The 21,568-nt window shown below is 38.8% G+C and overlaps 1 protein-coding gene across 4 annotated transcripts in view; it reads left to right on the top strand.

The window, feature by feature from the left end:
- Nucleotides 1-21,568, top strand: part of WAPL (WAPL cohesin release factor) — a 64,016-nt gene that overhangs the window by 22,352 nt on the left and 20,096 nt on the right. For all 4 annotated transcript variants that reach the window (XM_030950663.1, XM_030950662.1, XM_030950664.1 and 1 more), the window contains exons 4-7: nt 2,162-2,277; nt 16,162-16,257; nt 19,362-19,514; nt 19,750-19,886. In XM_030950663.1, coding sequence (XP_030806523.1) covers nt 2,162-2,277; nt 16,162-16,257; nt 19,362-19,514; nt 19,750-19,886 — 502 coding nt within the window. The remainder of the gene's footprint in view (nt 1-2,161; nt 2,278-16,161; nt 16,258-19,361; nt 19,515-19,749; nt 19,887-21,568) is intronic.

Raw genomic sequence — 21,568 nt, 5'->3', positions numbered from 1 at the left:
AGATTAAAAATGGTTAGACAGAGGAAAAAAGGCCTTACATGCTCCCATACTGAGAAAAAAGGTATTATGACCAATTTCTCTGTGAGGAGGCAAAAAACCCCTCCAAAAAGCTGTACAGGAGAGAGCCAGTGGAAATCAGGCTCCAGTTGGGTCGCTGCTTACCAGACTACTCCAGTGTTTTCCTCACTCAGTTCATGTTAACAGGAGACTTCTCCTCCAGACCCTGTTTAGTTAGATTTACAAGTCTGCTAAGATAATGTGTGCAAAGTGCTTTAAGAAGGCCTTCAAAAGCACTGCTCAAATAGAAGCATTCCAGGTAATCTTACAAAGCTAGTAAGTGTTTGATGTGCTAGCAACATCAGAAAATGCAGAATTGTCCTGTTGTAAGTAGAAGTTGAATTTTTTTTATCAAGAAGTTTCTTTGAATTTAAAATCAACTAATTTAAGTGGGATAGTGCAGAATCACATAGGAGTAGAATTCAAACAAGGAAATTTAAAATTGTGGCTTAGTTGATCCCAGAACATTGTTAATCATTATTGAAGGCAATGCCAGGTCCAAGTCTTAGCACAGGGCACAAGTTGCTGTTCTCATTTGGTGGGTGAAGTATTTTGTATTTCTAGAATGACTTGCATATTTGTACTGGCTGTGGTCAAATAAATTACTTGTTAGCTTTTAATCTGCAATAGGAGGATCCAGTTCTTTTGGTTTGACTTTCTTTGAGAACTGCATTCAGGGCCTAACTTCTTCAGAAATATTTCAGGATATATAAGGATATATATCAGAGCAATTTGATTTTATTCCTTAAATTGGCTTCAGCAAGAACTAAGTTGTCTTTTACATAGATTTGGAGGTAGTTTTGTGTTATTTAAGTTAATGGAAATTGGTCCGTAGTATTTTTCCTCAGTTATACTAATTTTATCAAACATCTGTTAAAGCCAGTTGTTTTCAGAGGGGCTGTTGATGCTGTGTTTGTAGGTTCTTGTGCTCACCTGACACAGCCCCACTGAAAACCAGTGGGATAGAATGAACCAGTGAGAGGCTGGTTCCAGGAGGTGCCTTGCAGCAGGCATCCTGCCAGTCCTGGTGCTGCCAAGCCTGTTGAAATTTACTGCAATTTGGGAAACTTTGGAGCTTTATTTTAGGAATAGTTCTATTCCTCAGACAAGTTCTGTATCCTTGAGAATGCCATTAGAAATTTGGTTACCAGCTTTGCCTTTGCTTGCCTTCTTAACCAGCTTGGCTGGTCTTATCTACTTGGGATTAGAGTAACCCATCCTACCTGCTTGTATTCTTGCAGTGCACTTTTCAAACAGCAGCAGCTTTTCAGGAATACATTGGTTTTCTAAACAGATTGTCAGATGAAACAGTGCCTCTCTGTGCCTGTCTTTATTTCCATCTTGAAATTTGTTGTAACTTCTGGTTTGTGCCAAGTAATCCTCTTCCCTTGTCTCCAAGGGATAGTGCTTCAAATAAAGCAACCCAAGTTAAAAAAAAAAAAAAAAAACCCCCAAAAACTAAGGACAAAAATTGGATTTGATGAGTGAGTTGCAGATTTACAGTCCAGGATGGGGTACTGGAGTCAGTGGCAATGCAAGTATCGAATCCATTGCAAGGCTGTGTCAGCAGTTCCTTCTGGCTGACTCTTTCCTAAGCTGATCACAGCAGAATAAGCAAATACAAACAGCCTGCCTTCATGAGAAGTGAAGCAAGATTAATTCTTCTCTTCTATAATTGTGGTGTGTTCTTATAAATCTCTTAATCTCACAGTTTTCAAGAGCTCAATCTCCTGCTTTATTCATCTGCTGCTCAGGGTTGTAGCAGTAAGCTAGCCATTAGGAAACTCCTGTAAAAAGTGCCCTGGGATTTAAGGAGTGTGGGATGGGAAGCAGTTGCCTGCAGCTTACCCAGTGGGCAAGAGGTGCTGTAATATTTTTGATTGTGCACCTTGTCATGCCTCTGTGTATTACTGCAATCCAGTCAGCAAGCCTGAGCTGCTCCCAGGACTGTGCTTGGCAGTAAGGCTGATTTTTCTGATGAATATTGATGGTTCATTATGTAATGTCAGAAGCTATACATGTGGAATTGTCAGATGCAAGAAATGCTCTAGCAATTCAACAGCTTTTAAAATGGTTGTTTCATGTCTGTATTTACCTTTAACAGATCTGGAGTTTTCAGAGGATGCATCTGGTGTGCATGAAGGCAATAAGAAATCCACAAATAAACAAGGTGATAAATCTAAGGAAAACACCAGGAAGATTTTTAGTGGGCCAAAGCGGGTGAGTAATAATGCTGAGACCAATACAAAGTTCTTATTTTACTGAACTCCTCACTATTGATGTTTCTTCTTAGATATGCAACAGGGCTTTTGAAATCATATGTTGGCCTTTAATATTATTTCTGGAAAAGTGAAATATTCAAGTGCAATACTTTTGTATTTATTACTGGAAGGTTCACTTTTCAGGTTCACATTACTGCTATGGAGAACCAGACTTGTAATGTAGATGCATTCCTTGGAGATATTTAAAAAAAAAGCATCAGTAAATTCTGTGTATTTTACTTAGTGGTTTGTTGGTGTTTGGGGGGTTCTTTTGATCTCTTTTGTTTGCTCTCCCAAGAAATACCTATCATAATATAGGATAGAACTTTTCTTAAAACTTCAAACTGGGCATTGAAATAGTCTTTATAAGGATAAGTGCATTTATAGCATTTGGTATAGTGAGATTTTCTTTTAGTTGGAAAAAAAAAGTAACCTCCAATCCCATGCCAGTCTTGCCCAACTGTGTAATATTCAGTATGAATTTGCCCTTTCACAGCATGAAAAGAGCTTATTCATTTTCTTGATCTTACAGAAACGTGGTTTATCTGTCACTATGGGTACTCAGCATTTTGAGGTTTTTAAAAATGAGCATACAGCAAAAATGGAGTGTAGCCACCAGGTAAAAGTTTGCAATAGGGGGATCCATGTAATCTCCATTAAATGAAGCTTTTATGACCCTAATGTCCAGGACAAACATTTCCAATGCTTAAGGACTTCTCATGAGCTTTTTGCATAACTTGTTTTTGTTACCTGGTGGCAGCAGTCCCTGTCTCACCATCATTGCAATCCCCAACTGCTCTAGGAGGAGAAAGAGGGAAATGAACTTGTATTTCTGCTTTCCCTTGGAGTTCCATAGGTTTTGCAAGACCTGGCAGTTGCATGGTATTATAGAAACTGTCTTTTATGTGTGTTCAGAATGTGCTCGTGAGTCCAGCAGTTCAAAGAAGTTTTTAAAATTATTTTTTCTAAGAAATCCTAATAATTCCTCATGAAGGTAACTAATTACATGTGTTATATGATAGTTTCACCGAAGTAATTTTTAAAGATGCTTTGTTTTTTGGTCTTCCAGAACCAGAAGATTTATTATCTCCCCAGTTGTGTTGTCATATATCAATTTTTCATTAAAAAAAAGGATTTGTGGGTGGAGAAAGGATGACAAATTTCGTTTAGCTCTTAAAACATGCTGGGGAGTATTTTCATGTGGGAGGATATGTGACCAGTAGGTCCTGTCAGTTGTGATGCCCTTTGAAAAGGAAGTGTCACTTGTTGCTTTGAATTTGGACAGAATGAGAAGCTCCTCCCTCCACAGTTTGAGGTCAGATAAGTGAGGAGGGTGTTTCCACAACTGAAATAGTATTTCTTGGAGATGGGAGTTCCTCAGCTTCTGCTGATTAAATAATCATTTTTAAAAATTCAGCTTCTTATCAGTGAACATGCTACAGTACAATGAGAAACAGAAGTACAGGAAGTGCAAATTTGACTGTAACTTTTTCAGTTATATATTTTAACAGCATAAAACAGTGTGGGTGTTCTGCTAAATACTGGAAGGTTTTAAATTTGAATATTTAAATGCCACAAATATTATTCTGTAATTGCATTTAATGTGTTTCTTGTTTAATTTTTATTCTTTAAATCTCTTGAGATTTTATGTGAAAATGGTTCTAATTAATTTTGAATGTATATATCATGAAATTATGGGGTCAGGAATAAGCCTTACAGCAATATCATACTATAAGAAAGAATGGTATCAACTCTAGAAAATTCTCAGTTGGGGATACATTTTATTCACGTGGGAAAGTTGAGAATGAAACAGCTTTTTTGACCCTGTCGTGATATAATGGACCTAGAAGTAGATGTTGCTGTAATGGAGATTCAGATTTTAAACTTCAGTGTTCTCTAATCATATGGCTGTTACATGGAGTTACTAAAAAGCTTGTAAGGCTTGTTCTGATGGTAATTAGAGCTGCTATAATTATCTTCCTAAAATATAGATATAGACTCTTTATCTTAGTTGTTTCTTAAGGGAATTCTCATTCTGGGAATGGAAAAAATAACTAAAAGTATTAACCTGGTGATAATAACTAATGATCTTCAAAAAGAATTCTCTGGAACTACTTCGCTGTCTCAGTACCATTTATTTTTTCTTGTAGGAACTAGCAGACACAGTATGAAATATTTTCTGATTTTTCAGAGCTGTGGCATCACATTGAGCTGCCAAGAAAAAAGCTCTGTTACTCAGGAAGCAGCAGGTGCTATCATTAAATTTCAGCAGATGCAGAAAGCTCAAGTATTTTTTCCAGTCTGTATTCAGGAGGTCTGTCACCCACATTTGTAGTTTTGAAAACTTGATCATTGTCTCCTAATGCTAAACTCCAGTTCTTGAAACGTTGAGTGCAATAAAATATTACTGGCATCATTGCCTTTGTGAATAACAGTGGTTCTAAACACTGCTTTTACTGTAAGGACTGAAACCACTGCCTGGTTGCAGTAGCCAAGGACATTGATAGGTGAGTAAAGTCTCAACCAGAGCCATGCTTTTAAGTGAATTAAACCTCTTTATCCTGAGCCTGAATTATAGGGGGAGTGTTACATTCCATAGCAACATAATTAAGTACTTACAGTACATAAATATTGGCATTGCTTGAGTTGCAAATTATGGGTGTGAAGCGTACATGAGTAACATCTGCAGAAGTTTGTTTGCAACTGTTTACAATTTTAATTCAACTGGTTGGGTAACTCATGCTCTAGCATGTCAGTTTGGGAGCTCTGGATACACCCACCTGCTGGCCCCTTTGAGCTTAGTTCCCTTCTACAGATGAAACTAATTCTCCATTAGCAGGCAAACCCAATAGAGGAGACAAGAAATTTTTTGTTGCTGTGGTCCAAATCTACTGAGACCAAAGACTTGAAAACAGGCAGCATAAAAATTCTTTCCTGACATTTCTTGCTCCTGCTGCTTTCACAACAGATTTTAGCTAGAGTCAGCAAATGAAGAGAAACAGTTTTTGTAGGAATACTCTGGAACACTTTCCTGTGGTCTTATGCAAAATATGTCTCTAAATAGGAATCTGAAAAAAGCCAACTTAAAAGTGTAAGGTAAGGAGGGCTAGTTTATCCCCAAACTTAACCTTTTGATCTATCAGCCCTATAAATGAGTGATTATACTTAGTGTTTTGTGTCAGTTCAGTGTCTGTGTTGTCCAGCATGTGACTAGAGACCACCAAGTCCTCTGAACAGCACATTTTCTGGGATGGCCCCTCTGCTCTTAAACTCAAAATGTATAATGAATGATAATGAGTGCAGCTCAGTGCTGATCCTTGTTCTGCCTGTGGCCATAGGAAGCCAACCTAGACATGGTGAATACTGATTACCTTTGAATATTTCAAGGTAAGATTTTAGATAGAGTTGCAAATCATAGTTAAAAGGTATGGGAGCCTTTCAGTTTGAGGGGCCTGGGAGGGGGCAGAAACTATAATCTTTCTGTTACTGCTCTTCAGGGCTGCTGAGGCATGTGGGAACTTAAAGAGCTGCACGAAGGAGGCAGAGGAGGTATAACAGGAAAAAAAGCACTGACTCTCTCAAGTTGGCACAACTGGAAGCAGACTCAGTCTTATGTTTTCTCAAAGTAGCATGAAATTTCAATTAGATGAGTGCTTTATCAGGATTTTTTCCCTATGCCTTAGAGTAGGTCAATTTTAGAAACAAGTCCTTTGGAATTAGTTTCTTAGATGTTGATACCTTTTACAGTGGGTATATTTTATAAAGCTTCCGTGCTACTATAGAATGCAATTTTAGCACATATGAAACACTGAAAATTTTCTGAGAGTTGGAAATGTGTTTTTTATGATTGGTAAGATGAGGAACAAAGTGCTCAGAGTATGGTCAGTCTATGTTGGTGAATCATGGACTACTGATCAAGCTAAAAACTAACACGCAGGCTAATTCATTGCTTAATGACTTGTGACTCCAGTTAAAAAGGGCATGTTTCAATTAAATATTCACTTTTGCAATGAAAATTTATTGTTTTTAAATTACTTGAAGCTAGCTTAAATTTTTTCTTATTCTTACATTGCTATAGGAGAAATGTCTTTAAATTTCACTAAGTTGTAATCTTAGCCCTAGAAAACCTGTCTGACTTGCAACTGAGTACACATTCCCACATGTACCCAGTGAATGGGGATATATCAGTGGGCTGTTTCTTTTCTTCTTGTTGTGCACATATTGGCTTGTACAGGAAAAGGTATGGAAAAACCTCTTTGCCACCAGCTTGTTCATGGTGTTTCCTTTGGCCCATTCAAATACTGGACCACAGAGTTTTCTGTTTATGCTGGTTTTGGCTGGAATACAGTTAATTTTCTTCAGATGAGCTCTTACAGGGCTGTTTTGGGTTTGTGCTGAGAACACTATTGGTAGTGCTAGGATGTTTTTGTTATTGCTGAGCAACACTTAGAGCCAAGGCCTTTTCTGCTCCTCATCCCACCCTGCCAGGCAGGAGGCTGGGGGTTTGTAGGGGACACAGTGACCTAAGTGGTATTCCATACCATATGACAATGTGCTCAGCAATATAAAAATCTGGAGGAGGAGGAAGGGGGACACACACCTTTGGAGTGATGGCCTTTGTCTTTCCAAGTAGCTGTTACACCAGATGGAGCCTTGCTTTCCTGGGAATGGCTGAAAAACTGTATGCCCACATGAAGTGGTGGATGAATTCCTTGTTCTGTTTTGCTTGCATTCATGGCTTTTGCTTTCCCTGTGTAACTGTCTTTATTTCTTTGTGTTTTCTCACTTCTACCCTTTGGATTCTCCCCCATCCCACTGGGGGTGAGTGAGCAAGGAGGTGGGTGGGGCTTAGTTGCCAGCTGGGATAAAATCACAGCAGTCCTTTTTGGCAGCTGACATGAGGCTCAGTGGGTTTGAGATAGTGACAGATTTGATTGGGATGTGCTAGATCAAGCTGATAGCTGTTAGTGCATTTTAGCTGTTAATTGACAGGTGTCTGCCTGCCATGGGGCCCCCTTGCCTCACTGTGTGGCATGGCATTTGGCTTTCACTGCTTGCTGTGCCTGGGAACATTTTGGTAACAGTGCTTTTTTAAAGTGCTGTTAAAGTTTAGTATGCTAAAGTGGTATTGCTTGAAAGTTCCTCCACTAGTGTGGACTGCGTTTGCCATGAAAAGCTGAGATCTTCTTGGATTTACAAAAAAAGCCACAGTCCCAAACCCAACAAAGCCCCATCTACTGTAAGGACTGAAAGAGGCAAAAAATACTTACAGAAGCATGTGGTTATGCTGCTCTTGTTCTCCCTTTGCTTGACCAGCTCCCTCCTGTTTCCCTGTGCCTTCAGTTTCCCAATGTTGTGTATTACTCTAAAATTAACTCACTAAAAAGGAAACATTTAACATAAATCTTAGTCCAGTTTACAGAGAGACTCTAAACTATTCTATCTATTCAGCTGGGGGGACCCAAGAAGAGAAATTAACTCCTCTTAACCTGGTTAAGTCAACACTGCAACTGAGAAATGCTCACTAAACACAGCAGCGTTAGCAGGATTCCATGCAGCACTTTGATCAAGTGATGTTAGCAGGGTTAGTCATGACAGAAGTGTTGAATATGTGAATGAAAGCATGGCTGAATTCAGACATGGCTTAGCCAACAGACTGCTGCTTAACCTTGTATGCAAGAGGAAAACTTGAGCCAGTCATAACCCTGTAACTATTGCTTTTCATATTTTAGTAAGTTTTAGGAATGACTTCTGTACCCAACAAAGTACAGAAATGTGTGCAAGATTTCCAAGTGTGGTCTTTGGACAGGTAAGTTGGAAGGACATGTTAAATCAATACTGTGAAAAGAGCACTTATTTCCAACTACCAAGTGCTGAACCAGGAAGAAATTTTCTTTTTTTCTTTTGTGTTATTTCAGTCTAATCTGCAACTAGTCCTTAGTTCATTATTGAAATGCATCTTTTTTTGTCCTATAGCCAGGTTTTTTTCCATGAGGAGGTCAATTTCATAATGGAAAATAAAATACTCCTGTTATAAGGTTAGGCAGTGTCAGAAACTGTCAATACTTGAAAAAAAACTTAGACATGAGCCTTTATTTCTGCTAGCATTTGTTGTAATACATGTTTTAAGGGTATAAGAGATTTTTTACAGTTTGATGGGAGCTTTCTCCACTGGTGTTTCATGCTGACTGGAAGGAGCTATAAATATCAGTTAGAAACAAATCCTGGCTCTAAGTAAACTAGAAGTTCAAAATGAAAAGCTTATACCTCGTCTTTGAAAGTATTTTGAAATTGGAGAAGTACGAACCCGTGCCCGCTCTGGGCTGGCTGTGTAATCTTAGGGCTAATGTGACAATGACGTGTGTGTGGGAGGGGACAGAAACTGGGCTGCACTGTGGTCTGTAGTTTTCCACTTAGCTTGTGTTGTACTGTGCAGCAGATGTTTATCAGGCATCCTGCGAGTAACGTTTCTTTTTGCTGGCCTGCAAACGAATCAGCATTTCGCCAAATCAGATTTTTAAAGATTTTTCTTTGTTCCTTAATTTTTAAGTTTTAGAGTATGTGAACGTTAGTCTACCTTAAGTGCATAAACCTGTGTGATTTTGCTTAATTACTTTTCCATAGCTTAGTTCAAATAAATAGTTCTGAAAAAGCAGCAGAGGAATCATAATTGAAAAGTTTTGCTATCAGTCACAGCCCTTTCTATATATATAATGGTAGAATCAGAGTAGACTGTTCAGGGCTCATTTTAAAAAGAACTGCTTGTCTTCATCTTGCATAACCTTTAGTTAAAGTGTGTCCTACCCTAAGGATGAACAGTTATAATAAAGCTTTTTTTCAGTGATAATAAACTGCTGATAACCATGCACATTGAGCTACTCTTTGCATTCTAATTTAGAAAGTCGAAATTGCTTGTTTTTAGGAGGAAAGATTGTTAATTGGCATAAGCTGTTTTGACTCCATTGAGGAGTCAAGCTGAATTTGGGCAATTTAAATACTCTGTACTAAGCCCAGTCTGTCTTTCAGCAGGCTGACAAACATTTCTGGGCAGAGCTGACAACCTGTGACTGCCTGTTGCTGCTTCTGCAGTGCATTCCTTTCATTTGCTCGTTGGTGCTTCTGGCAGATTGGCTCCCCAGTCCTGAACTGAAGCGGTTTTTGTGGGTTTTTTTTTTGTCCAAATACATTTTGTTGGAATGATAAACAAGAGATGAGCTATTGTAAGTTCCAGCCAGTTATAATCAGCTTGTCTATTGTAGGGAATTTTGATATATTGCTGGAATAAAAATAAATTTTAAAAATAATATAAAAGGTGAGAATAAATCTGTTCAATAGCTGATTTGTTAGAAACCAAAGCCTCATATTAACACTGTAATTTTGCCTAACATTTGCAAAACCAAATTCTTCTGTAAGCATATTTATTTAATACTGGCTTCCAAGTGCTTACCATTTAGTGACTTTTTTATTATTATTAATGTAAATAGACCAAAACCAATTCTTAATGTGTAAGTTACTAAGCAGGATACTAGTCAGGGCTGGCAGGTTTTTAGATTACTCACCTAAATTGAAGAGTGAGGTAGCTGCTGTAATTTACTGAATTAAGTTGGGATTTAGCGCCTCAAAGCCATCCTGGACTGAAAGCAAATGTCAGGATTTGGTCTTCTCACAAAGATAATCATTTGATGCTGATAAAAGTTTTCTTCTCGCTCCTTCATATTAAACCATGGTGAAGAGGGTGTTCTGGTAGATGCTAAGCTGGGATCGTTCTGGGTAGAAGTTGTTCCACAAGTGTCCTCCATACGCAGCTGCTGGGTAGAACTGTGGGAACAGCATTCTTGGAAATGCCTCTTTTCTAGGTGGTGTCAACAGAAATATTAGCAGCTTTGTCTGAGAAGGGTTGGGATGCAAAGTGAACATAAAATGCTAAGTCCTCATAGAGGCAAGAGGAACAAATGAAAAATATGCATGGAAATCCTTCTCCCCCTGTGCACACTTAGGCTTTTTGGGAAATAGAAAAATCAAGTTGAATGGAAAATGTTTAATGTCACGGTGGAAACGTGGCATTTTATACTTCTAGTTCCTACTGGTATTAACTCTAAGGCTAGAAGCAAAGATTGATTAAAATATTTTTCAAACTAGATTCTTTCTTGCATCCTCATATTCCCTGCAAAAAAACACAGACACATCAGTTTTGTAGTTCCCGTAATTAACTTAATGTTTTAGTAAATTGGCAATGCAGGATAGTCATGTAGGATAAATGTTACATTGCACAAGGTCTCCTGTAGGAAGTTCTAAAATGAGAAAAGTTCTCAAAGGAATTAAAATACACCAGTTTCATTTGCTAGTGGGAGCTTGATTTATATGCAGATGAATATGAAAAATTGTCTTCACAGCTCCTGTGTACTGTGTGAGCATGGCTGGTTCACTCAGCTCTGTCTGAGACTTGATGTGCATTCAATAATTGCACCATGAGATGCGAGCATATCCTGAGGGGAAAATTGGTGATGTTGAGAGCCCAGTGTCCTTGTTAGACCCATTTCAAAGCTTTTACTTTGAATTGGCTTTGTTTAGACCTGGTGTAGGCAGTGCCTGGTGACAGGTGGCATGAGGTAGGTGCTCTCTGGAGGTGCAGCTGAAGTCTGATGGCACTGGGAAGTGGTCAGGTCAGCATCCTCAGACTCAGTGATGCAAACCCCAGAGCTGGAACTGAGCACATCTGGGACATTTATTTGAACAGTGTTTTTTACTGAGCCAGATGGAAACGTTTCTGGGGATGTATGCACACCTCAGCTGTATCACCTCTGGAACTTGATTGCAGTCACTATTTTGTAAGGCTTTCCTTTTGGTAGATTGATACACTTTGAGTAGATTAGGATTAACAGGAGGAGGGGAAGGGGGACGCGTGTCTGTGTTGACCTGCTTCTCTCTGCCTTTCCCGCTCTGCCAAGAGAGCAGGGAATTTTTTGAGCAGTTTGTGCTGGGAAGTGCTTGTGCCAGGGTGTTCCTTGAACTGCAGGTTTTTCTTTTCTCTTGAGCAAAGCATTTTGTTTCCAGTATTGTGGTGATACATCTGAACTATTGTACCCTGTCCCTTTTAATTAGACTTATTGAAGGTTTCAGGCCAAAATAGTTATGATAAGTCTATGGCTTCTGCTTCTAAGCTGACCTTTGAATACACTCAGCATAGGCAGCATAAAGAACATCATTGGCTATTTCTGTTAATGAATCTCATTTCTTAGATTGTCCTGTTTCTTAAGTTCTGTTTTCATGCTTCACTTGGGTGTTTGACCCATCATCTTGCTGTGCCCTGTGGGTCTCCTCCTGAGCTTTAAGGAAGAAGAAGCATTTTGCAGATCGTCAGAAGTTTGATGCAAAAAAAAGCTTCAGTGACATTTTTTCCCTTGTTCCTTGTGTTGTCTAATACTGTTAAACTTTGTCTGACTAACAGCTTGTAGTTGTCTGGCTATGTGTGTGCATAATGTCTTTTGTGTTTAAATGGAATAGCACCTCACAATTAAGTGATCCCTGGCAGTGGTTTTTTGGCACTAATCTGCTACTTTGATCCAAGTAGTGGAGATGATCCAAGTAATGGAGATGGAGTTCAGATTTTGAACACTGCAAAATCAGCTTGATGCTGGTTTTAAACTACTATTGGAAACTGCTGTCTTCTCTGAAGTCCAAATTAACTTTTTTTCTGTTCTCTAGCATGGCTCAGCTTGTGCTGAATTGATACTCCATCTTCCTGTTTTGAGGTGTGATTCCTTTTTCATTGCTCTGAGTGATGTTCATTCCTTTCCCTTTTCAAAAGGAACAGTCCATTATGAATATTTCTGTGCTTTATAACATGCTTGTTACCTTTCTCCTGTTCAAAGTGAGACATGCAGGACAGGATAGTACTTTTAATGATGATGAATACAGAGTGGTAGCTCATATTTTGTTTACTGGGGTTTTTTTTTGAACTTGTAGTTTTGACAAGCATCTGGCATACAGTGTTACTGAATGCCTTTCAGATATAAATAATTCATTTATCAGGATATCTGCTGAAAATAGTCTTGAGTTTTCTTTTGCCCTTGTCTTCTACCTTGGAAAGCAGTCTTGCCTGCAAATAGATGCTCTTCCTTGTTTTGCTAGTATTTTCTGTGTGACTCGTGTCCCTGGCTCTTATTTTCTGCAATTCTGACATCTGTGAATGGCAGGCAGTGCTGCATCAGTATGTGCATAGTGCCAGCTCTTGAAAATTTCAGCTTTGAGGCTTTCAGGAATGGGAGGTTAAGCATGACCCATAGATAATGCCATTTGGAGATGTTCTTATAAAAGAGACAGCTCTGTGCATTTTATAAAATCCCTGGCATTAGTCCTGGTTTTGTATCTGCACTCACCCCCCCAGAAGCACATGCAGAGTCCCACAGTACCATATGCCTTATGCCCACTCTGGAATATTTGCAGTCTTTCAGACATGTGTCTCTGTGAGCAGCTGTCAGTTCTAGATGTACAGAAAAAGGAAACTCTTCTGCTATTCAGCAGAAGCTCTTACAGCTGATTAATATTGCAGAACTTATTTGCCTTAAGAGCACAGAATTCAAAGGAATGATGTACTTCCACTTGCATCTATTCCAAGTTAGTTTTGAGAGAAGGAATTATTAAAGAAAAGTCTGTGTTATTTGAATAATTGCAAGGTTTTCTTGTCTTTAAGGGAAAGTTTCTTAAATTATTGCTGCTTAAATACCATTTTTGCTTGTTTAGGGAAGCTTGTTATCGCAGGCATTTGAGTTGCCTTTTAAAAAAACACCCCAAAACCAAACAAACCAACCTCTTTGCTTTTGTGATCAAGCCCTTCTGAAAAGTCTTTCTTCACTAGCATTCATTTGATCTTTGATACTTTCCCTGGCTTCAGTTCTGTCACACAGCAATCCAAAGCAAGTCCACACAGTGCTCACTGCTTGATCGGTATTGGTGCAGTTTCTTTGCGCTTGATCTGGAAATTCATCCTAACTCTGTGCTGCAAGGGAAAATGGGAAGGTTGCTTTAAGAGGTTTAGTTGGAAAGGAGGGACGTATTTGCTATGTTGAAGTCCACCTGAGTTGTAAGAGAGGCTCCAAAGTCTCTGCCTAATGTGTTAGAGCTGATTAGAGCATATTTCTTTGGAAAGTGGTGTTGGATATTTGCAGGTGTGTTCTGGTGGACCAGCTGTCTGCAGGCAGTGTGAGAATGACCAGATACCAAGTGGCAGGGTGTCTAAGGAAATACTGCTGGGAAGGTATGGAATCACAGGCCAATCACTTGTTTAGATCTTTTCTGATTTGAAGTGGAAGATCCTACAAGGAATGGTCACTAAAACTACCCTTCCATAGGTATTTGAGATTTTAAGGGTTACTATTTCCAGCTGCGCTTCAGGCACTGTTACAAGAGAGCTATTAAATGCAGATGTCCTCGTTTCTTAGAACAGGCATTTATTGGTGACATTGCTTGTTTTCTTATGTAAAATGTAGCCGTTTTCCTCTATTGCTCTAGTAATGGTTAAGTTGTAAACTGCCATGTCACAAAACACTTTGGGATGCCCTAGCTTTTGATTTAGTACGAATTAAGGGAGATGGGAGAAGAAAAGCCCATTTTTGACTGTTAAACAAAAAGCATACCATCTTTGGAAGCCTGTGAGCCCTGGGTATTTAGAAGGAATTTGCTTTTATCTGTTTGCCCTGCTGAACCCTTTCCTACGCATCAGCTGTTGCTCTCTGCTGAGGAGGACTCACTAATGCTGTGTGGCCCTTGTGATTGCACTGCCACAGCTGCCTGTGTGCTTTGTTGTAACTCCCTCTCAGGCACTGAATGTGCTTCCTGTGGGCTGGGCCTCCTTGCCCTGCGTGTGTGTGCACAGCAGAGGTGCTGGATTTGGAAGAACCGAGGAGGCTGTGGGTGCTTCTGTGGTGTGGTCAGCAAGGGACCGGCCCAGCTGCTGCCTTGCCAGGACAGGCTCAAACCCAACCTGGCTCTGCCCCCCTGTGCCTGCCAGGGGCTGTGTTTGGCTCCTGGCGGAGCACAAGGCCTGAAGGAAAAGGAGCACACAGGTGGGGGGCACAGGCAGGGAATTTCACCCCAGACCAGTCTGATTCCATAAAATGCTGTACCATGTGTGTTCCTTAGCAGAGTGTGTTGCTTCCTTCAATTATCCTGTATACCAGGATAGGGCACCCTCTCTTGCCAGTCTTAAATATGCACTAAATGAAGTGTGGAGCAATTGTGAGCAATTCAAGAAACAGAAACACTCAGTGTTTCTTTTCCATTGCAGATATCTGTGAAACTTGCATCTTTCTTGATTAAAAAAAAATAATTTGTTTTTAAATTGCCCTTCCTTTGTTCATTGGGGACCCTGAGTCAGATTCCAGGTAAATATTTGCTGCTTGGAAAGGTATAGGAGAAAAGAGAGTTAACATCTGGACCATTTTCTAACCTTTTTTCAAATAGGGATCCATATGACTCTTTCTTCCTATTTGTGGGCCCAGATGTCCTCCTGTAACTGAAGTATGCTGAACATGAAACTGGTTTCTCAGTTAAACTTTTTGAGTTGAACCAGATACTGTCTAAAAGAGCTTCCTTGCAAAACTGATGAAGCTTAAGATAATAACCACTGTGTACATGTTGATGAATGGTACATGAGCACTGCTTTAGGAACATAATTTAACAATCCAGATTTCTCATGACCACTCAAAGGCACACTCAAGGGGGGAAAGAGGCTTTTCTGTTGTCTGGAGACTGGAATGGTTTCGTGCTTTGGGGCTCTGAAAACACTTAGCTGATGCTTTAACCCTGCTAATATTCCTTGAAATTTTGTTCAGTAGGGCTTTGTCTTGTGAAGAATGGAAGGATGCAGCACGGTAGGGTTTTACTCTGCAATAATACAGAAACCCTTGACTTAGGGAATTGCCTTTCTAGCTTTTGGCATGCTAGAACCTTTGTTGCACTGTGTGGAGTGGTGCTCAGTCCCTGGCTGGTCCTAAGACTTGCCACATGTAGCCCCTCTGGGCTTGAGCTGTATTTGGGTTAAATAGTTAAACATTATATTTTGACAGAAAATGTTTATTTGAAATTCTTTTTTCACATTCAAGATGCTGAGTAACTGCTGTGAGGAAGCAGGTACTTACTCAGTTTACTTGATGCATGGCATGGTGGGAAATGGTGAAAATTGTAATGCTGTGTTAGTCTAGAACAATATTGAGTAAGTAGGTTGATAAACATGAATGCTGGAAATATAATTCTGTCTTTGCTTCTGCTAAGGAGTATTTTGTGTTTCCCAAAAATTCAAGGACAGTAAATTTTGATGCATTTTGATTTGCCTTGACACATTTTTAAGCTAGACTAAAAAAAGACTGCCTAATTTATTAATATAGATTAAGGCATTTCGTTTGAGTGTTTTTCTTCCTCCTAGCATCAAAGTCTATATGAGTTCTGCATTTTTGTTTCTAAACCAGTCATATTTCTACTGACATGGTGTTTGCTAACATGTTTTTTTCCCTGAGCTGTCAGTTTTTGTCTATAAGAAGGTTGCAGACCTTTTGCCTTTGAATAAGTTGAAGAGATGAGACAACTAAAAAAATTGTTTAAATACATACATATCATGTCTTTTGCCATTTGAGTGGATCCATATGTCTTTAAAACCATCAGAGGCTTCAAAGCCCCTCTGACTTTCCAGTACATGGGATATTGAGAACTTGTGCTGCTGGGAATTCAGCAGGGAAAATGAGGCTTGTTTTCCTTGTTTGGCTACAGTATTGCTACAGTGATTTTGAAGTATATAGTGACTAATGGTAATTTACTTAAGAAATAACTTTTTATTTTTATCTTTTAGTCTCCCACAAAAGCAGTGTATAATGCTAGACACTGGAACCAGCCAGAATCAGAGGCTCTGCCAGCACCACCAGCTTTGAAAACTCCCAGTGTCCCAGTAAGTAGACTGTTGGTTTTTCTCAAGTTTACTAAATCTCCTCTCCAGATTCACTGATTTTTAACTTTTTTAAATTTTTTTTAAACCCAAGCTCTTGCTATCTGGTAATGTCACAGTAATTCAGAATGAGGTCCACTTTGTGATGTGAGCCATTGGAATTTGATGGAAAGGAAATTGTTAGTGGAAGTACTGTAGAATAGGATCTTTCATAAAGCTTCAGTATAGTTGCAAAAAAATACTTCAAGTTATGTTCCTCAGTGCTGAAGTTAGGCTTTCTAATAATGGACTCCATTCCATTTTCTGAGAGAACTCCCAGGATTAACTTAGTAATGAACACAGAAGTCAGCAACTTGCTGATGAAAAAGAAAAAACTTTAAAAGAGCCTTATCATTTATCTTTCCTTTCTAATGGAGTAGTGCTGATGGCTGACTTGAGTCTTTAGCTACTGTGAAAGAAACACCATTTTCTGTGTACAGTCAGAAATGCTAATACCAACATTTTGGATATCAAAAATACACCAGGGGTGAAAACAGCTCTTGAAATTGTTTGTCCAAAAGTAACTGGTTGTTTTGAGACTCAAATAAATGGTTTTTGAAGTCTTGAGACTCTGGGAATCCAGGGTGTTCAGCTAATATTGCAGAAATTGTTACTGATTATACTAAGAGAGCACTGTACATTGTCAATAAATGTAATTTCATTTGGTGCCTTGCTGATAGTACTGGTCTGAGAACAGAAAATAAGAAAGATAATTTTGCAGTGATAAGTCTTCAGCTTTTGTTGTTGTCACCAGTTTGTAGTTGTTTATTTTTTGTTTCTTTATCTTGATTTTGTTTGTTTGGTTTTTTTGTTTGTTTGTTCTGTTTTTTGTTTTTCCCTTCCTTCTTTTTCTCTTTTTTTTAATTCTACCCCTGTTTGTGGTGTTCTGGTACTTCTTCCTCTTTGATTTGTGGTTGTTTCTGGTTGCCTCCTCACAGTATTCTGAACAGCCTTCTTTGGATGTTAACTGCACTGCCTGGAAAATGCAGATAACTGAGTTGAAAACAGCCATTTCCACTAGAGTCTGAGGAGAAAGCAGAAATTTCAGCCCTGGGTTTTTACTAAACCCCCTTCTCAATTTAAATTATGTACCTTTGAAGTGAAGGTTTTGTTGCTTACTGAATCTCTTGGTGCTGTTTTTTGTGAAGAACTCTGATAGCTGACTTAAGGGCAGATTTTGTGTGTCTTGTCAGACAGACTTTGGATATGGCTTTTTCAAGCTAGGGAAATGTCTGTTCCATTCATTCAGACAGTCTCTTTTGTCTTCTGTCAGACTTCCACTTTGTATCTGGAACCCTCAGAATATTAACTCAGGAATGTGGTAGAGGTTTGGCTGAACAAACCACTGAGGGGAATTTGTATCTGCTGCTCATGTTATGATGTACATCTGAAGTTGCTTCAGACATGGTTTTAAACCATGATTTACATGTGTGTAATACTTCAAAGTTACAATGTAAAAGAGCCTTGAGCCAAATGTTCAGTGGTAGTTCCTGCACATATGATCCTGCCTCTTTAATTTCTGTAGAAATTTCTCACCTGAAGGTTGGGAGAAGTCTGTCTCAGGTTTATGGTGAGAAACTCCCAGCATGCAAACTGCTTATGCCAAGTACTCTCTTAGGGCCTCTCCAAGTGCCCTTGGAGTTTGCTTTGAAGGGGCAGCCATTAACCAAGACTTGGATGGGATCCTTCAGTGGCTCTCCTGTGTTCACTGACTGATAAGATCTGTGCTCCAGTATGTGCTCTAAACCGGTTTTTCAGGGTGGTTTATTTACCATTTCGCCACTGCTGCTTAAGTGAGTGAATACTGAAATGCCACCCTGATAGAGGCAGAATGTAAAGAATACTTCAGTAATATAGCAGCTTCTTTTGGCTTTTATTTTAATTTTGTCTGTCAATGTACAGTGCACAAGAAGGCTTTCTCTCCAGCTCTCCCCTGGAGTAAAAGGTCATGCATCTTCTATGCCTACATGTTAATTTTATTTTTTCAGCCACATTTCTAAAATATTCTCATTTTTCTGTGTAAGGAAGCTAAGTACATGATGTTACTGAGAGATTGAGGGTGTGTAAATGCCCATTGGAATTGGCACTTGTGCATTCAGAATTTGGCATTTGGAGGTCTTTTTCCATATGCCTTGTTTGCTGTAGTTTGTCTTCATATTAGATTTTGTGCCAAAGAAGTAATCTGAAGGTAAGCTGCACTTCAGCTTGTAGTAGCCTCAAACTAATACAACCAAGTAAGTTGAGGAGAAACCTGTAATACTTGCTGGAGTTGTCTGGAAACCTGTCAGTAGGTATTCTAGACCTAACATCAAGTTCTCTCTTCCCTGTAGAACAGGTTCTGCTGTATTTTATGCCATGATATGCTCCTAAAATATTTAGCAGCACAAATAAGAGAATACTAAGAGTGTGTTCTACCTGGTTTGAGGACTGCTCTGTGCCTCTCAAGGCTCTGTGTGGCTGTTGTTGTGCTGCTACACAATGGGTACTGGTATTCTGCTCCAGGCCAGGTGGAGTTTGGAGTGTGAGGCTGGAGGGTTGGGCAGCAGTGCAGTGTCCTGTGGCAGGCAGGGCCAGAGCAGCTGGCACAGAGCTCTGCAGGCCAGGCCGGGCTGGGCTGAGGCTGGGCTGGCTCAGGGCTCTGCTCCCATCCAGAGCCAGCTGCTTCCTTGGGGCTTCATAGTGCAACCAGCCTGGGCATTCCTGGGAGTGCACAGGGGTAAGAGCTGTCAAAGAGCAACAAATAAGCACTGAATTTGCTTGGTTTACTTACCCTGAAGCTTAAGGAGCTAATATAAAGGACATTTTATTCTTCCACTGGTTTTAGTTTCAGAATTCCACTGGAGCTTTCCTGATAACTGGAAATATTTTGGTTTTTTTTTTTTTTTGTATTTAAGAGTAGACACATTGTCACACAGCTTAAGTACGTACATCTTGGTAGTGCAAGGCAAGGACTAAATAGTCCCAAAATGTGAGTTTGACAATTGCACACCTGTACTGTTTCCTGATGTATTTAGTGTATGTTTTCATGCTCAAAACATCTGCCCATTTTAGCACTTTCTTATTAATAGGTAAGGCTATCTTCAAAGGAGGCAATTCATAAAGATGATGGAGTTTTTAAGGCTCCTGCACCACCTCCCAAAGTGATAAAAACTGTGACAATACCTACTCAGCCCTATCAAGAGATAGTAACTGCATTGAAATGTAGGAAAGAAGACAAAGAAGTAAGTATTCTTAACAAATTTTTAAGATAAAGAATTACTAGTAATCCTAACTACTGAAGGAACAGTGTCAAAACACAATTTGGCTTTCCTATTAAAATAATATTTTGAATGGCCTTTATTAACATCTTAATGTTTCCTTGCACTTAAAACTGAATAGATTTTTAAACTGTACTTGTTAAGATTATTATCAATCCCAAGAGCAATTTACTTAGGTCAAAATATTTGTCTTTTCCAGTTATACACTGTTGTTCAGCATGTAAAGCACTTCAATGATGTAGTGGAATTTGGTGAAAATCAAGAGTTCACAGATGATATTGAGTACTTGCTAAGTGGATTGAAGAGCAATCAGCCCCTAAACACACGTTGCCTTAGGTAAGACATCTAATACAAAACATGGAACCTGTATTTGAAAGAGATACTGAGTTAAATATGCATCAGAGAAGTGACCATGCTTTAAAATTTCATGGACATTTACCTGGCACTTCTGCCATGAAAAGTAAAATTTGAAAATAATTATTAAAGATTGTATATTTTGTATCATCATAAGCAGTATGGCTATGAAGCTGAAATAGTAAATTGTGCAGTAAGAGACATCTTTGACACGCTTGTTATCCTTGCTGTAAATCAAAAAAATACCTTCTGATAACTTGTTCATGTAGTGCATCTTGTGTGTGTGATATCTGTTCTGTTTTTAATGCAAATTCAATTCTAAAATAAAATCCGTAAGACTGCAGAGTCTGATGAAAATCTTGAACTGAGGTAATAGTGAGATGTTGTTTAACTTCAGCTGCCTCTTGTTTATCTTCTATTAAGAAATAACATAACTGGCAGCCACTAAAAGGACTGAAGCCTCAATATTAATTGGGAGGTTCCTTAACTGGTCTTGGACTAGTCTTCATATTCAAGTTACACATTATTTTAAAGTTGGTATCAGAAATGTTAACCTTACTTTGAAAAAGTTTGTGACTTGATACTGGTGTCAATTGCATGGACATGAAAGTAATTGTAATAATGTTAAATAAAATAACCATGCAATAATGTTTTTATATACCTAAATTTTTCTTTCTGTTCAGTTAAACTAAAATAGTAGAGAAAGAAAAGCTTGAATTCATAGAGAGGGGTGATGGCAGTGCTTTGTGATTTGACTGTGGCTGAGAAAAAGCTTTCTATGCCTCTAGAAGAGCTACTTGAAAATTTATTTGTTCCTCAGAAATTAGCAATTAATATTGTTGCTGGAATATAAGTATGAGAACTCTATAACCACTTTGTTTATACTCTATGATAAGAATAAATTAATATAATGACAGTTTAGGAATAGCTTTCATACGAGTGTTCCTTATTTGCTCATGTGGCAAAATTAATCAGATTTTTAACTAGTTCTTCACAAATTTATATAATGGAATGTAACTTACATAAGCACAACAAAAAATCTTTTCTTTCAGTTAACACATTAAAAGAAAAGTGTTTTTGCAAAGGAAATCAATGTGTAAGGATAGGAGTAGACGTAAGAGACTCAAACAGGTCGGTAAGCTCTAACTGGTGCTGTTGTGATGGGAGACAGCAAGACCCCTTGTTCTTTTAAACACCTTACTGTGTGAATTTCTTAGAGGCAGGTTCCTGAGCAGTCATGGAAGACTTGATTGCAGAATCACTCCCACATTAGTGCGCATTTAAAAGCAATGTATTTTTAGCAGTTGTTATGTTGCACTGTGCTAGAAATGGCAGGCAGCTTACTGAGAAAGCTGGGGGAAAAATGCCATTTTTAAAAGAAACTTATGCTGGTCAGTGATTACTGATACATTTGTCAGATGTTTTCTGAAATCTATAGTGTTTCCATCAATTATAAATGCAGCAATAAATATAAAAAGAAGTTTTATATGTAAGTGGTGTTAGGCATAAGTGAGACTAGTCAGTTAATTAGATAAGCATTAGATAGCCAAGGAAGCTCACATTTACAATTTCTCATAATGTCTTGGTCCCTAATGAGCTCTCCCATGTCTCTAAATCAGAGCTTCATGCCCAATCCATGGCACTTTACTTTCAGTTTAACTATT

The sequence above is a fragment of the Camarhynchus parvulus genome, chromosome 6, assembly GCF_901933205.1.
Source record: "Camarhynchus parvulus chromosome 6, STF_HiC, whole genome shotgun sequence".
Taxonomy (NCBI): Eukaryota; Metazoa; Chordata; class Aves; order Passeriformes; family Thraupidae; genus Camarhynchus; species Camarhynchus parvulus.
The sequence above is the reverse complement of the archived record's forward strand: the minus strand, read 5'-3'. Positions and strand labels throughout refer to the sequence as shown.